Below are 15,430 nucleotides of genomic sequence, written 5' to 3' on the forward strand. Positions count from 1 at the left end.
GGAAACGTGAGAAAAGAATGAGCGATGACTTTGAAACGTGAGCCCGTTCGGTCCCCGGCCGGCTGGGCTGAGTTGTTCCCATCCCCGCAGAATAATGAGATTAAGCCTTGGAAAGAGCATTTTGAACCCCGTGCAGGCGATTTTTAAAAAGCCTTTAATGATGACAACGCTGCTTTTGATTTTAAAGGGTTTTTTCCCTATTCCCTTTCTCTCCTGTTTGTTCCCCGATCCTTTCTCTCCTGCGCTCCTCGCGAGTCCCTCCGGTCGCTTTGCTTTTCCTTCCATCCCAAAGCAGCTTCTCCCTAAAATCCGCGTCCCCTCACCTTGAGGGAAAGGGTTTCTCTCGACACAAACAACAACAATTATAACAACAACAAAGAATCCCAAGAATTTCTATATTAAAAAGCGGCGAGCTCCCTGATCGCTGGGTGCAGGTCTGAGTCTGTTTTCCTTGGAAATTGGGAGGAATGCTAAACGCCTCGTCTACCAGGGAGTAAATTGTGTGCGGAGCTCAAGGCACGGCTCCCAGGTTGCCCTTTCACCCCTTCACTTTATATGTTCCTCTTATTAAGGAGAAAAATGTTTCAATATGTTGGAATTTGGGGCAAAGCCGGGAAGGGGAGAAGGAGAATAGAGAATGGGAGAACATTTTCCAAATAGTTTTGGTAACCCTTCTGAGGGCTGCATTTTAAAATTGATGTTGTACTAAAATCCCTGGAAGTTTTTGCCCAGGTTAGTGCAAAATATTGTCTGTGAAGGCTTCTGAGATGACAAAATGCACCAGGAACGCGACTCCGATGGGGAGAAAAGCATCCCTGGATTGAAGATGTGTTCCCTCTCCCTCCTGAACGCGATACTATTTGATAGGCTCTTACGAAATAGCTAAAAAGAGCTGGAGATTCGGCTTGCAGGGAGAAATGCGGAATTCTTGATCCAAAGGAATCGTTTGGAGCCGATTCCATCCCGCTTTCCCAGCCGCGAGCATCTGCAGCGTGCTCCGTCATGCTTTCGGTCCTGCTGCAGGGGGAAATGGGTTAACTCTTTTCTAGGTAAGAGTAAGGAAAAAAACCCTCAAAATAAGGAACGATGATTTAAAAACGGATATTTGAAACTTCCTTATTTTAAAAAGGGGGATTTAAAGTAGCACTTGAGCTCCACTCAGCGTCTCTTTTCGGCTTGACTCCTCAGCAATAGTTTTTTTAAAAAGTTTTGAATTTTTTTCCTGTTTTTTTTTTTTTTCTCTTTTTCCTTTTTTTTCTGTGTGTTGTTTAAAGTCGCTCACAGCGCCAGGAGGGCTCATGGGGCGAGGATGTCCCATGGCCACGAATAATCGGAGGGAGCAGCTGGAATATTGATAAGGGGGGCAAACGGAAATCAAATGAAAAGTAGAGGGCAGAGAAGCGAGGGAAAGGAAAGCAAAGCACGTCCTGGAGCTGCGAGCAGCACAGAAGCCCCCTGAGGAAATGCCTGCTTGATGCAGCCTGTCTGGATGGGCTGGGAATTTTAACTTCAGCGCTGCTTTGGATCCAACAAGTTGAAATCTCTCTTCTCCCCGCAAAACTGCAGCGGCAAGGGCAGGGATCCACAGCTGGCGGGGAGCTTGGGTTTGGTCTCAACCTGGATCTTTACAAACTGCTCTGCCACTGGCTGAGGGCAAAGGGTCTAAGAGGTGAGTCCTTTCAATCATAGCGATGAGAATAAGCGATTCTAAAAGGAGTTTAAGAGGCCTTTTTCTATCGCGGCTGACGCTGGCAGGACGAGACGACTGATAAATAATCCAGTGCAGACTCTCGAGAACCGGCTCCAAAATATGCAGATGGATTTATTTACATGCACAGGCGTAATTACAACAGGGAGGTAAAGGAGGCGGGGGGGGGACGCTAATCAGGGGTAAAGAGGGGAGCGGGGGAAACCAATATGGGAATCCTTGACCCCAGAAAATTTACTGGCGAGGCAAAATTACCTTGTCCCTCCACTCTGCCTGCCCCCACCCCCCGGCGCAAGTTCAGAAGCGAAAGAAACTGGAATGTGTTAGGAGGGAGGACGACAGGAAAAAAAGAATTGTACTTATCAGAAACACATTGTCTGCCTTAGAGCCGCTTGCCCTCCCGTGCCAGCTGGACGCGCAATAAATACTTGAGAAATCAATAAAAGGGGGGTTACGTGCAGATACAGAACTTTTCTTTCCCAGTTGTTGGGCTGTGGCGTTCTTTTCTTGTTTTTTTTTTTTTTGTTGTTGTTTTTTGGGTTTTTTTCTTTCCCTTAACTCCGCCGATGTTTCGGGGGCTCGGGGGTGCCCCCGGGCTTTGCAGGGGCGCAGCTCCAGCTGCCGGGCAGCTTCATTAACACAGCTCTGTAATTAACCCCGGCGCTGGCTCGGGTTAGACCCGGACAAGCGGCGCTAAAGGCGCAGCCAGGACCCCACAGCTTTTCCTCAAGAGCTTGGAAAAAACCCCAAAGCGACAAGCCCGGAGCGCGGGCCGCTCGTGCGCTGCTCTTGGCGCATCCTTCCCATCCTGGCCGATCATTTTCCTGCGCTAATTCCCGGGTCAATGTCTGACTCTCGCCTTCCATCCCGGGAAAACGGGACGGAGCAGCAGCGCTTAGGAGCCGCAGGCTGGGGATGCTTCTTAATGAGGCACAAATTACACTTAGCTAATTACAGTTAGCTGATTGTTTTGTGGCGCGTTCCAGGAGGACTGCAGACCCCGAGAGGAGCGGGGAGGACAAATAAAATCGGTTGTCGGATGTTTTGGTGGCTGCGGGTCTGTTTTCCCACACACCGCCCCGTTTTTCACCATTGTTGTTCATCTCTGCGTCTCTGTAGTGACGATTTTGGGGGTTGGAGGCAAAAAAAAAACCCAAAAACCTGTTCATCAGGAGCTCATCGAGTCTCAGGAGCACTGAAAGTCTGAGATAAAGTCTGAGCAGGACCCGAAATAGAAACGGGATTGGCAACCCCGAGAGTTCTTTTCATATTTGCAGCGATGCTTCCATTCGGGATATTTTTTAATTTATGGTTTAATTATTGCTGGTGAGGAAGGTTCTTTAAATCAGTCGGGGCCGGCGGGTTAATGGCTCGGGATGGTTTCAATGAGCCGGGAAAGGCAAGGGCCCCTCACTCAGCCCAGGGAAACCTCGGGGTACGAGTCAATGGGGTTAACTAGGCTCGACATGAAAACACGAGTATTTCAGCTGGCTTTTAATTGTTGGCTAAGAAATTCAGTTAATCAAATGTCAAACGTTTCCCTCCGCTCTGGCCAAAAGTGAAGAAGGCTCTTTTCCTGAGGAGGAGGGGGAATCCAAAGGAAAAACCAAAATAACCTAGAAATAAACCCCTGCTCTCTGAGTCTCTCACTTGATTTTAGTTGCTGTGTTGATGGGGTTCTCCGTCTTTTAAAAGCTACGCTTAAATGCTTGATCATTCCCCTCTGGATTTTAGTACCAATCTTATCTTTAAACCAGGCTTTATTCCTTTACTTTTCTGTATGCATATATATGACCTGGAGTATTTATATGATTTATTTCAGGTCAAATTTAGGACCTTTAAAGATATCTAATAAACCAGTAAGGATGTTTCAGACTGTACCAGACACTTCGTCTTACGTCAAGGTAAGACATGACAGCATCTTTAAACAGGTAATGTCAAAAATTCCAATCCTCCCAAATTCACGGTCGTTTGTATTGGTTGAAAATCTCATTCCCTTTCTTACTGAATTTAGCAGGAGAAAAATCCCTTTGGTCTTCAGTGGGAGAGGGGGCAGAGGCTGAAATATCAAATTTCTAATTTTGGAAATGTGCAGGGCTGAGTCAGAAGTTGTCTCACTGGGGACAAACAATGAGTTCAGGTGGGCTTGTCTTTTCTCCTGCATCGATGCTGGGTTTGCTGGGTTATCCTATAGTCAGGGTGTCCTAAATCCCAGTGTGCTCCTGGTTTATTGCTCTGGAACCACCGCCACCATGGGGCTGTGCCGCTGGGTTATATCCCAGACTTCTCTCATAGTGGTTCCTTGAATTTCCTCCCAATTTTCTGCTCTCCCAGCCCCTCTTAGTCCCAAACCAGAGCTAAATTTCATTTCTCTTCTCCGCCGTGCCAGCTCCTTAATTCCAGGTGCAGGATGATCTGTGGAGTGGTGTGGTTTCTGAAAGGTCCGTTTCAGAATGGATTTAGAGGGGGGAAATGTTGAATGAGTCAAAGGCAAACATCTCTGTCAGCTGCTGAAGCAATGCATCGCCACACCAGGCAGTGCTGTGTAACACAGATTTCTTTCCGTGCTCCTGGTGGTTTTCCTTGAGTGTTTCCATGCAATTTAGCGGGAAAATTAACTTCAGTTGTTGGTTTTGAACTGATATTACCAGACGTTGCACTCCAAATACTTGCTTGCATATATATATTTTTTTTTTTCATTTAAAAAATGGATCTTACCATTCTTTCGATGGCCCACTTCTGCCTCTTTCTGTTTTAAAGATTAAAACAAAAACCAAAGCAGGGTTGGCACAGCCTTGTCCCTTTGTACCTCACTTGAGCTCTCTATTATACTTGACATCATATAGGGGTTTTTCACAACAGTTCCCAAGAATGTAAATAAACCAAGCCTGGGACATCTGGGTTACACGTTTGAGGCAAACCCTGCATGTAGCAGCACTTAGGGAAAATCTAAACCACAACCTCTCCTGTCCCTGAAGAAACACAGGAGGGTGTTAACTAGAGCTGGGTGGATAATTTGTAATGAATAATTTATTACAGGAATTCGCTCTCTCTTTTTTCCCCCTTTCCCTCTCTCAATGATCCGTGCCCCAGTTGGGATTTTCATGTCTGTCCACCTTATTGGGGATGATTCCTGTGGGTAATCCTGAGGTTATGGCTCAGTTTGGGCAGCTTGTTGGGACAGTCAGCAGTGGAAATGCCAGCTTGGGATGATCCCAGGTCAGGTGGCATTGGGTGAACTCGTGCAGCTGCTCCACATTTCTACAGCAGATCCAACCAGGAATGGGCAGGATTCCCTGTTGGGTCGATATCCCCCAAGATCCCACTCCCATCTCGGTGTTTCAGGGAATGTTGGTGAGTTAATTCTGCTCATTAAGTTTGCACAGCTCTGGACCAGGTTCTGAAACACCAGAAATTCTGTGGAAAACAGCTGAAATTCAGGTCTGGGGAAGGCAAATCCCTCCGAGTCCAAGCGAAGGGAGGCGTTCCCCAGTGCGTGACTGGCTGTGGCGTTGGGTGCCTTTGGAGCTGGGGATGTGGGCAGTGCTCCGGGATGCTCTGTGTGCAGGGAGGAGATGAAGGCCCTGGGACATCCTCCAGTGTGGCATCACTGCCCTGGGTCGGGAGGCAGATCCTGGGCTGCTCCAGTTGGGAGAAAAATTCCTTTGGAATTGAGTGGAACGGAGACCCAGGGCTGAATAACAGAACATTCCAGCAGAGCTGGGGGAGCCTGTCCGTATCCATGTCGGGGCAGCCTCCTCATGAAGCACAGCCCTGCAGGAAAAGGCTGGGACAGAGCTCTCTTCCCGGGAGTTTGTGCCATATCCACCAGGAAGAGCTCTCCAGGTGGGACTCACAGTGTGGAGGGAGGGATGAGCTGTGGGATGCTGGACTCTGCCTCTAACCCAACCCTTCCTCCTCAGCTGATGTTGTTTTGGGCAAGGATTCTGTCTCTGCTGTTTTGTCTGCAGAGCTTCTTCCACCCCGATGGCACTGGGGAAAGGATTTGTTCCTGTCCTTAAAAAAAAGCAATGGGATTTTGATGGATTCTGATCCAAAATCCTCCGGAGACAAAGGAAATGTCTGCCACTAACCCTCAATGGTTTGAGTCGGGCTCTGTCACAGTGGGACCAAATGGTACCAGGGCAGCTCACTCAGAGCTGCTCTAAAAAGTGGGAATGGGGTGAAATCCAGGGAAGTTTGACCCTTAAGCAGATGAGTGAGGTCAATCTCTGCCCCTCGGAGTTCGGTGGCAGCTTCCAGTGACTCAAATGCACCCAGAGGGAACAGAGAGGTGCTGACAGTGGCTGAGTTATTCCCAGGAGAGCTGGGATTGCTGGATGTTCCAGGCAGTGGGAAATGTGGCTGTGGATGCACTCCTGGGTGGAGTGAGCTCGGTGCTCCTGAGCAGGGCCCCTCATTTCCCCATCTCACAGTGTGGCTGCAGCCAAACAGGGGCTGGTCCCACTGAGACCCCGCTGCCTTCCTTCCCCTCCTGCTTCCCCACACCGACCTGGGAGGGCTTCCCAAGATCTGGGGAGCACAAGGTTTGAAAAGCAGAAGATTGAGAGAAGATTGAGTCCCAATTCCTCTCTCTTTCTGTGTCTATTCTTATTACTTTTCATGTCACTCCTTCTCCACAAAACCTTATTTGCTGTCTTATGGATGGGAGGAGTATTTTCTTCGTTACTTTTGTGGGATGTGGTGGGATTCCACCAGAAAAAGAGAGATTGGGATTGATCTTTCCTACAAATCCTCCCCGACTGATGGACAGGGTGCATCAACTCCAGGTTTACTCTGTACCTTGGACAGAAAATGCCTCATCTCTGTGGTTTGGAGCCCAGGGGGTGTTCCACAGGAATTCCCAGGAGGAACAAACTCACCCAATATCCCGTGAGCACCTCCAGGCCACGGAGCTCTTGCCATGGCTTTCCAAATGCAGACTGAGGGGTGGGGTGAGGTGAGGTGAGGGAGCTGCAGGAGGATTTCATTCAAAAACACTTTGTTTTAACAAGGACTTCGACGTGGAGTCACTCGGCTTGGAGCTCAGCCTCTCGGTGCTGTGACCTCAGTTTCTATCACAGCACAGAGGAGCATGGAAAGCACTGACACCAGATCCCACAGAACTCCTGACAGGGGAACCCAACCCCACAGAACTCCTGACGCTGAATTCTCTCTCATATCCACTTCTTGTAGGGGCCTTAACTCAGTGGAGGGCTGGGAATCCATAGAAATAAAAAAGAATTTTGATCCTTCATGGCTGATTCTGCAGAGCTGCAGAAGAATTTCTGTTCCTCAGACCATTAGGGACTGACTGACCCGTGAGTATTTCGTAGTTCACCGTGTGTCAGAGGGCACCGATCTCATCTAAACACAGGGACTTGACTTTAGGGAATGAAACGTGGAATATAATCGGGAAATGAAATGTTAAAAGAAGACAGAGCTGGAATCCTGACCGGAGGGATATGGGAAGAATTAGGGCCATAAGCATAGCACCGTGACCTCTGAATACTGATTTTTGAATTATTCCCATTGCCACGAGCTCCTCAGGGCCAGAGCAGCCCTCGCTCCCCTCCTGCCCCGCCAGTCGGTGGTTTCAGACCCGTGGAAAGGCGGCAGGAGAGCAGTTCTGGGGGTTCATTATTCACCCGCGCTTTTCTTCTGCCCTTGGGCAACGTCCGAACGCTTCGTGTGCCCCTTTACCGCCTGCTCCTCGCACACTCAGCGCTTCTGCTTTCGCTTCCCGTGCCCTGCCCTCCCCGAGGCAGCTGGGGCCGGGGTGAGCCTCCCTCCCTTCCTGCTCCTGGAGATACTTTTCCTGCTCCTGCAGCCCTTTTCCTGCTCCTGGAGATACTTTTTCTTCTCTTGGAGCCCCTTTCCTGCTCCTGGAGCCCCTTTCCTGCTCCTGGAGATACTTTTTCTTCTCCTGGAGCCCCTTTCCTGCTCCTGCAGCCCTTTTCCTGCTCCTGGAGATACTTTTTCTTCTCCTGGTGCCCCTTTCCTGCTCCTGGAGCCCCTTTCCTGCTCCTGGAGATACTTTTCCTGCTCCTGGAGCCCCTTTCCCACTCCTGGAGATACTTTTCCTTCTCTTGGAGCCCCTTTCCCACTCCTGGAGCCCCTTTCCTGTTCCTGGAGATGCTTTTCCTTCTTCTGGAACTCCTTTCCTTCTCCTGGAGTTCTTTTCCTTCTGGAGCGGGGCTCCCTCTTTAAGCCCGGCTTTAACGCAGCCCTAAGGTTCGTGGTGCAGCACAAAGAAGGATATTCATGGAGGGGAAAGGGGCTGCGTGGCTGGGAACAATATTGGGCTTGTTCTTGCTCTCCCTCCGCCTGGAAAGTTTACAGAAGCCCTAAAGAGAGAGGGGGTAAATTCTTTTTTTAAGGACAAAACAGTGAGGTTTTCTTTGGGGCGGGCACTGCCAAACCCTGGCACGGACACGTCCCTTTCCCGCCGAACAGGAGCAGGGGACAGGTTGCCAGGAAAAAATATCCCGGGATTTCGTTGGTTTTGCGGCGGGATTGGTGCCTGATGGACCGAGCGAGGGGAAGGCGCTGCAGAGGGGTCAGCCCGCAGGTGCTCGGGGATGCGCGGGTGGAAACCTGCCCGTGTTCCCAGGAGCAGCTGGACAACCTGAGCCCGGCAGGAAAGGGAAAACCAAAACCTCCCTGGACTGGTTTTTCCCCGGTCCGGGTGCTGATGTTCCTACTGAGTGCATCCTCCAGTGCTCCATCCTTTTCTGCTCATTCTTGTTTCCCTTTTCCCCATTCCTGGCATCCCGGAGGATTCCAGTCCCTCTCCCTGGGCTCGGGAGGACGGGACAGGCCCCTCCAGAGAAGGTGGGGACCGCAGAGGCTTCGGGGGCAGAAGCTGCTGTGAACTCCCACGTCACTCACCCTCCGCGATCACTAATTCCGTGTGCACCCAATCGTTTCTCTTTGTTTTCCCTTTTGACACCCATTTCTGGGATCACAAACGCTGCTGGACTGTCGGGCTTTAGCAACTCGTTGATGAACGCCTTGTGACAATTCCGTGCTTAAGGATTTCGGTCTCGTTTGCACCGACCTCTCTGCTCTAAAGAGGAAAAGCCCTCTCCGCGTCCCCGTGTCCTGCCTCTTCCCCGTGCTCAGCCCCGCGCTGTTAGGGAAGGGCTGGCATTGCTCCTTCCCCGCTTTACCTTCAGGACACGGCCTGAATTGAAGTCGAGGTGGGAGAAAAGTTGTTTTTCTCCTGGAATTGTGACGTGTTGGAGCTTTCTAAAATAAACCAGACTCCCGGGCACAAGGGACGAGCTTTTGCAGTGACCTCCGTCTTTAGGCAGCAACAACCAACCCCCCTCCCCAGCTCCGCGACCTTTTAATGGCTCCATTCTTTCCCGATTTACAGAAAAAACGCCCCCCTCCCAATATGCTGGATCCAGGGAATTTCGTATCCCAGCCCTCCCTACGCTCTCCGGCCCCGTGTTTAGTAGAGGAGGTGTGCAGGGAAAGGGCAGCAAAAAGGGAAGAAAAGGGAGAGTGAATGCTAAGGGGGAAAAAAGCTTTAAATCTTTCCTGTAAATCTCCAAACATATGAAGTCTGAGGAACAAATTCAAAGCAGGCACGGCCGCCTGAAGAGAAGTTCGAGAGAAATATTCTGTTCCATTCAAGCGCATCAAGGGTCTCGCTGAAGTCTTGTTTGGCTAAGGTCAGACGAGACTGGGTTCTCCAATAAAAATAAATCTCAAATTAATTATGGCCTCAAGCGAGGGGCCAGACGTTCGGAGCTAGTGCACTGCAGTCTGTTTTTTTGGCCTTCGGTATTTTTGTTTTTTGTGCCTCAGCTTTTCAATAATTGCGGGATGGGGGAGGGAGGGAGGGCGGGGGTTGTTTTATTGGGACATGGAACTCAAATAAAAGCGGCCAGGACACCGCTCGCCCCGCTCGCCCCTCATTGCCAAGCAGCTTCAAAGCTCCTGCATCTTCTCCACTCCACTTTTAAGACTTTAAGTTTTACTTAGTACCGATTAGCGGGCTTCAGGTTCCCAAATCGCCTGGGCTGTTCCTGTGGGGAGGAGGGACCCCATCCTTCAGTTCTGCGGCTGGAAGCCTCTCCTGATTCCCTTTAATTGCTGCAGCTGAAAAGCGGAGGTTTGCCCAATTAGTTCGGTCTAAAATTGGGATTCGCTTCTGGGGATCGAATCCCAGGGCTGCAGTTTGGGCTTTTTGCTCGTAAGAATGTGGGGTTAGAACACAAACAAAACACGTCGCGTTTTTCTTTCTGCAGCGGGGTCGGTGCCAGAGGAAAGGCAGAGCTGGGGATTTTAAACGTTCTCTGGAGCTGGGGGAGAGTTTCCCTCCAGTGAAGGATGAACTCTGTCCCCCTGCAAGTACAGAATGATGGGAATTACGTGTAGAGTGAATAAATGTATAGCAAGTTAAGGAGAAAATAATATTATTAGATGTATAACGCACACAATGTACCCAGCGCAGGCTCTGTAAATACGCGTGGTCTGGAAGCTCCTTTAAAGAAGGGGACACTGAGCCACAGTCAGCGGGAAGCGAGGCACTTGCTAGCGACAAAGCCAGGGCGTGGATGTCTGGGGGGTTTTGAGCTGCCCTCCCCATCCCCGCGTGAGTTCACAGCGACAGCTCCAGGCTGCGCTCAACGAGAGCTCAGCTGATGCTGTTGGGGTCAGAGAGGGTGACAGAAGCCAATCCCCTCTCCCATCCTGGCAAAATCAGATTCGCACCCTGCAGTGGGGCTCGGGGAGGTTTTCACTGTGTTTATTCCTAGGGAATAACTGGCGGGTTTAGTTAGGAAGCGATGCCCGCTAATCCCGTGTGGGTGACAGACAGAAAACCCAAATCTTTGGGGTTCTGCGAGGGACTGGCACCGAACTGCACCGAGGGTTAATTCCTTTGGGTCCGGACACCAAACAGCTCCAGGCCACATCCCCCCAGTGGATCCTCTTTCCTTTCGTTCGGATCGCGCCGAACGCGGCGTTTTCACCTTCTCCGTGTGGGGCTGCAGCCCCTGGACCCAGCCCTGGGGACGGGGAGAGGAGGTGGGGACGGGCCGAGCGCCTGAGATCGATATTAAACTCATTAAAAACGCCGCTCGACAATTCCGTTACATTCATTAACGGAGTGAAAGATAGTAATAATAGTGATAATAATAATAACAATAATAACAATAACAATAATAATAATAATAATAGAGGAGTAACAGATTTCTACCAGCCTGGCCCGATGTAAGCATTTGAAATCTTCCGTGGTTGCCAAGATCAAATGATTTTCCAGATGTCTGGTGGTGACCACATTAAACAGATCCTAATTCCTCTGCTGTACGTACATGTGCATCCAAAGGGCGAGCAACAGACCCAGAGTGGCGCGCATCGCTCAGCCCCGTGCCCGGCTTTCCCCCGCCTGTCTCGGCTCCCTTCTTCTTGGTTAAATGCCCTTCAACAACAGTTAATTCTCAGTTCAATAACAGTTAAATCCTCCGTTCAATAGCAGTTCAAACCTCAGTTAAATACTCAGTTAAAGAACAGTTAAATACCCAGAGTCACGGCACAACCACCTAGGATGATTCAGAGCTTGGCGCACGGAGGTTAGGAATATTCCAGCCTTTTCCAAAAACTTCCAGGGTGGCTTTGGGTTTGGTTTTGAGGGGGTTTTGGTTTGTTTGTTTTGGTTTTGTTTTTTTTTTTGGGGGGGGGGGCGGTGTTTAAAAAAAAACACAACAGAAAAAAATAAAGGAAAGCTTCTATCGTTCGTTATTTGGGAGGAAAATAGCAGAGTGTTCCTCTTGTCTTTAGAGTGTGTAACAGCTTCGCTCATTTCCTTATCTCTTGGATTCTCCCAAATGTTATTTTAGACCAAACACAGGAGATGAAGCGTGAAGCATCCCTGGCAGACCCGGTACCACAAGTGACCCGAGCAGGCTCCGTTCGAGTCATCCCCAGACATGCAAAATAAGCCCCCGGGGGTCACGGTGCCCGTCTGGCCATAAAATGCAGAGTTGGGTTCCTAAACCACCTCCCGGTGGGATGGCGGGGGGTCTCTTTGGCACCTTCCCTTCTTTGGGAGCGCCGGGGATGGGCGGCGGGGGCCGGATTTGTTTGTCCCTCCAGCCCGGAGCTGGGCAAAGGGGTTTGGAGAGGTTGGGCTCGGGGAGTTTTGAGGGTGTTGGGCTCCCCTCCCGTGAGCTGGGCACGTTTCCAGGTGGTTTCTCGCCCGGATCCCCGGCTCTCCCCCACCGTCGGTCCCGCAGCCCCAGCTCAAAGTGCCGAGTGAGGTCCGTGGGTGACAGAGGCTCCTTCCAGGGGATTTTCCCTCCTTCCTTTCGCGGTTCGGATCCTCAGCCTGTCCTCTTCCTCACCCCCACCCGCGGTGTTTGTCGGGGCTGGTGGAGAGCGTTGTCTAGAGAGGAAACCATTTGGGTTTTGAAAGGATGCGTTTCACTCTTCCCTTTAACCTCTCGCTTTTCTGCTCGCTGCAGCCTCCTGCCATGTGGGAACGCCGAGGGGGGAGCCGGGACCGGAGCTTTGGCGGGGGGACAGGACAGAGGGCAGGGAAAAGCAAAGAGGAATGAGGAAAGCAAAGGGTTAACCGTGATTTCTTTTAATTGAACTCCAGTTTTGTGGCCCTAGGCGAGGGGGGACCTGACCCCGCTAGCAGCATCCAGATGTGCTGCTCTCGGGGGACCCCGGCGCAGACCCCGGGACTGCGGGGCAGACGGGGGAGGCCGGGGGTGCGGGGGCCGCGCTGTCCCTGCGCTCCCCCTTCACCTCCCGGCTGCGGGCGGCCTCAATCGCTGGCAAGCAGCGAGCCCAAAACCTCCAGGTCTGGTCACGTTCAGCCCCGTGTCTGCATCCGAACTGCAAAATTGTAGCTGAATTGATGAGGCTAATTTCAGAGGAGGGGGAGGGAGGGAGGGGAGGGAGGGGCAAGGGGGATCTGCGGCTCTCTCCTGCCAGCTCCGGGCTTGGAGAAATAAAGTATTAATAAGGCATCTCTGCCGCGGCCGGCTAGAAACACCGGTGGCATTATTGCACTTCCCTTTTGGAAGGGGCAGGGGCAGGATCACTTTGGAGATCATTTTGCCTCCCCTCACCCCCCTCCCCGTGGCTGGACTAAAGAGAGGGGGAAACAAAAAGCCTGGACACAACCGGCACTGGACAAGGTAATGCTCTCCAGCGGTGTGCAGGGTGTCCTCCTGCCTTGACACTTTTCTTTCGCGGCTTCACCCTCCTCTTCCCCCCTCTGCTCTGCCCCCCGCTTTGTGGAAGTGGGGCAGAAGGGACGCCCCGGCTGTTGCATGATGTGTTCCGCCGCTGGTTATTTTGGCAAGGGCGGGGGGAGCGGGGGAGCTGCACAGGCGGGCATTGTCTCCCTTCCCCGGCTCCTTTGGAAGGGTTCGGCTTTTCCCGGAAAAAGGAAAACGCGCGTTTCTCCTCCGCTGCTCGCTCCCGTTTGAATGAGAGGCAGAATTGCACGCCAGGTCTGAGGCGAGGTTTACAGGCTGCTGGCTGAGGGGTTTTGTTTGCTGTGCCCGTCAGGAGCGGTAAATTCCGCTCTTCTGACGATTATTGTGAGGTTTTGACATTTTTGTCAAGTTGGGGGTGTCCCCTCGCTCTGCGTGGGGTTTAACACCTCAGCGAGGAGCTCGCACTGTGAGACGAGGCTGGGAAAGGACTCCCGGCACCTGAAAGGAACGATGGAAAACCATCCATCCCAGGGTTTTCCCTTCCGAGCCCCATATCCCACCCGGCGAGACGAGCGGGAGTGAGGGGAAGGGGCGAAAGTGGCCGAGAGCCTCGGCTTGCCCCAGCCCCATCCGCAGCCTCTGTTTAACCCTGGGCCGTCTGTCTGTCCTGCATTGTGGGACTCACCGCTCGCTCCTGGCACCCTCGGCTCACGCTCCGTGCTGGGAGGCGTGAAGGAGAGGGCTCGAAATACGCTTTAAGTGCGTTTTAATCGCCAGGTTTTTCTTCTCTCCCTCCGCCTGCCGTCACCGAGTCGCATTTACGGTTTTCTCCCCTTAATTTTTCCCGCTGACTGGAAAACGCATTAATAAAAAAATCTGTGGGAAGAGACGGAAACTCAGTGAGTCAGGCTAAAGCTGCTCCAGCCAAAAGGAAAAAAAAAAAAAAGGCAAAACCCCACGTTAAACTAAACTGGGAGATGACACAGGCGGGCTAACACGGGCTGGGGTGCGAGGCAAGCGCTGCGCTGGCCGGGCTGTCCCAGCGACAAACAAGAGCTGTGACAGAGGTGGCCATTGTTCTGCCCCTTCTTATCTAAATGGAGCAAATATCCTGTATGTAAAATATATATATTTTCATCAAGAAGGCAGGACCAGCGTAGAGACGAAGGTTTCCTCCTCGAGTGACTTCACTTCCCAAAATTAGCAGAAAAAAACGTTTCATCCGGTTAACTGTCTCTTTTTCGCTCTGCTGCAACAACCAAAGTCAAAAAAAGAGAGAGACCGAGAGAGAGGGAGGGAGGGAGGGAGAGAGGGGGAGAGGGGGTACGGAGAGAGCAACGAAACCGCTGGAAGGGCAGCGAGAAGAGCGAAAAGAGAGAGAAGGATAAAAAACTTCAGGAGGCGTCAGTCGCAGGCTAAACCGGGTCAATGTGTGGAATATTGCTGGTCCCGGCTGGAAGTTATTCCCGATGGACGGCACTATTAAGGTAAGGGGGCAGGAGGGGCTGGGGGTCCCCTCTGCCTGGGGGGGCTCTGGAAAGGGGCGCGGGGCTGGGGGCCGGCTCCGGCCGGGCTCTCTCCTCCTCCTCCTCCTCCTACTCCTTCTTCTCCTCCTCCTCTCTCGCCGCCGCCGCCGCCGCGTCTCGGGGCTCTCCCGTCGCCTCCCCGGTGCTCGGGGGCTCGCAGCCGGCTCGTACCCCTGCGCCAGGGGCCGCGGAGGGGGCAGCTCCTGTCGCCCGGTTCCGGAGGGCACTGACAGCTCCTGTCCCCGGCGTGGCTCGGAGCTGCCCCAGATGTGCGTGTGCCCCTGGCCCCGGTCCCTCGCCCGGCCCTGGCTCTGGTGGTCGCCCGTGCGTTTCCTCCAGCAACTTTTTGGGGTTTTTTTGGCGCGGAAAAAGCCCCGGGTTGGAGCAGAAACATCACCCCGGCTTGGGGGAAAGGGAAGCGGAGTGTGGCAAATAAACCACCAACATAACCAACCTCTGGTGGCCTTGAGCAACCAGGGACGCTGCTGGGGCTGGGAGTGCAGTTCCCCCTCGTGTCCCCCGGCCAACCGGCCGCTCTTTCGGTCCCTGGAAAGATAAACCAAGCTTTTCCAAGCTCCCTGAGGTGCTTCTCCGAGCCCAGGCAGCACAGGGCTGGCTCTGGGGGACCCTCGTGTGATTCTGACGGGCTCTTCTTGAGGGAGCGCTGCGGAACAGAAGCCGCTCAAACAGAGGAGCCTTGAAGCGAGAGACGCTGTGGGTGTGTTTGGGTTGGAGGATTTCGAAAGATGCCTATCGCCTGGCTGGGTGGGGTGTCGAGCTCGTCTTAAAAGTGCCTTTTTTTTTTCTTTTCTTTTTTTTCTTTTTTTTTTTTTTTTTTTTTTTTTATTTTGCTGACCTGGGTAGAACGGAGCTGCAAACGGGCAGGAACTGAAACTCTCTCCCTTAGATTGCAGCTTGTGACAAGTGCACGGTTTGGAAAGGTCTCAAGAGAAGGGGGAGGGAAGGAGGAGATGGGCAGGAAGAGAAAATGGAAAGAGGGAATGAAAGGG

At 52.1% G+C, this 15,430-nt stretch overlaps 1 protein-coding gene across 2 annotated transcripts in view; it reads left to right on the top strand.

The window, feature by feature from the left end:
- Positions 1 to 1,242: 1,242 nt before the first annotated feature.
- Positions 1,243 to 15,430, top strand: part of FLI1 (Fli-1 proto-oncogene, ETS transcription factor) — an 87,134-nt gene continuing 72,946 nt past the window's right edge. The window contains exons 1-2 of one of the 2 annotated variants that reach the window (XM_068994752.1): positions 1,243 to 1,669; positions 3,531 to 3,612. In XM_068994752.1, the coding sequence (XP_068850853.1) occupies positions 3,574 to 3,612 (39 nt within the window). In that variant the 5' untranslated portion in view covers positions 1,243 to 1,669; positions 3,531 to 3,573. Of the gene's footprint in view, positions 1,670 to 3,530; positions 3,613 to 14,199; positions 14,382 to 15,430 lie in introns of those variants that run through there. The other variant, XM_068994753.1, reaches the window with a different exon arrangement.

Source organism: Aphelocoma coerulescens, chromosome 24 (assembly GCF_041296385.1).
Source record: "Aphelocoma coerulescens isolate FSJ_1873_10779 chromosome 24, UR_Acoe_1.0, whole genome shotgun sequence".
Lineage (NCBI taxonomy): Eukaryota > Metazoa > Chordata > Aves > Passeriformes > Corvidae > Aphelocoma > Aphelocoma coerulescens.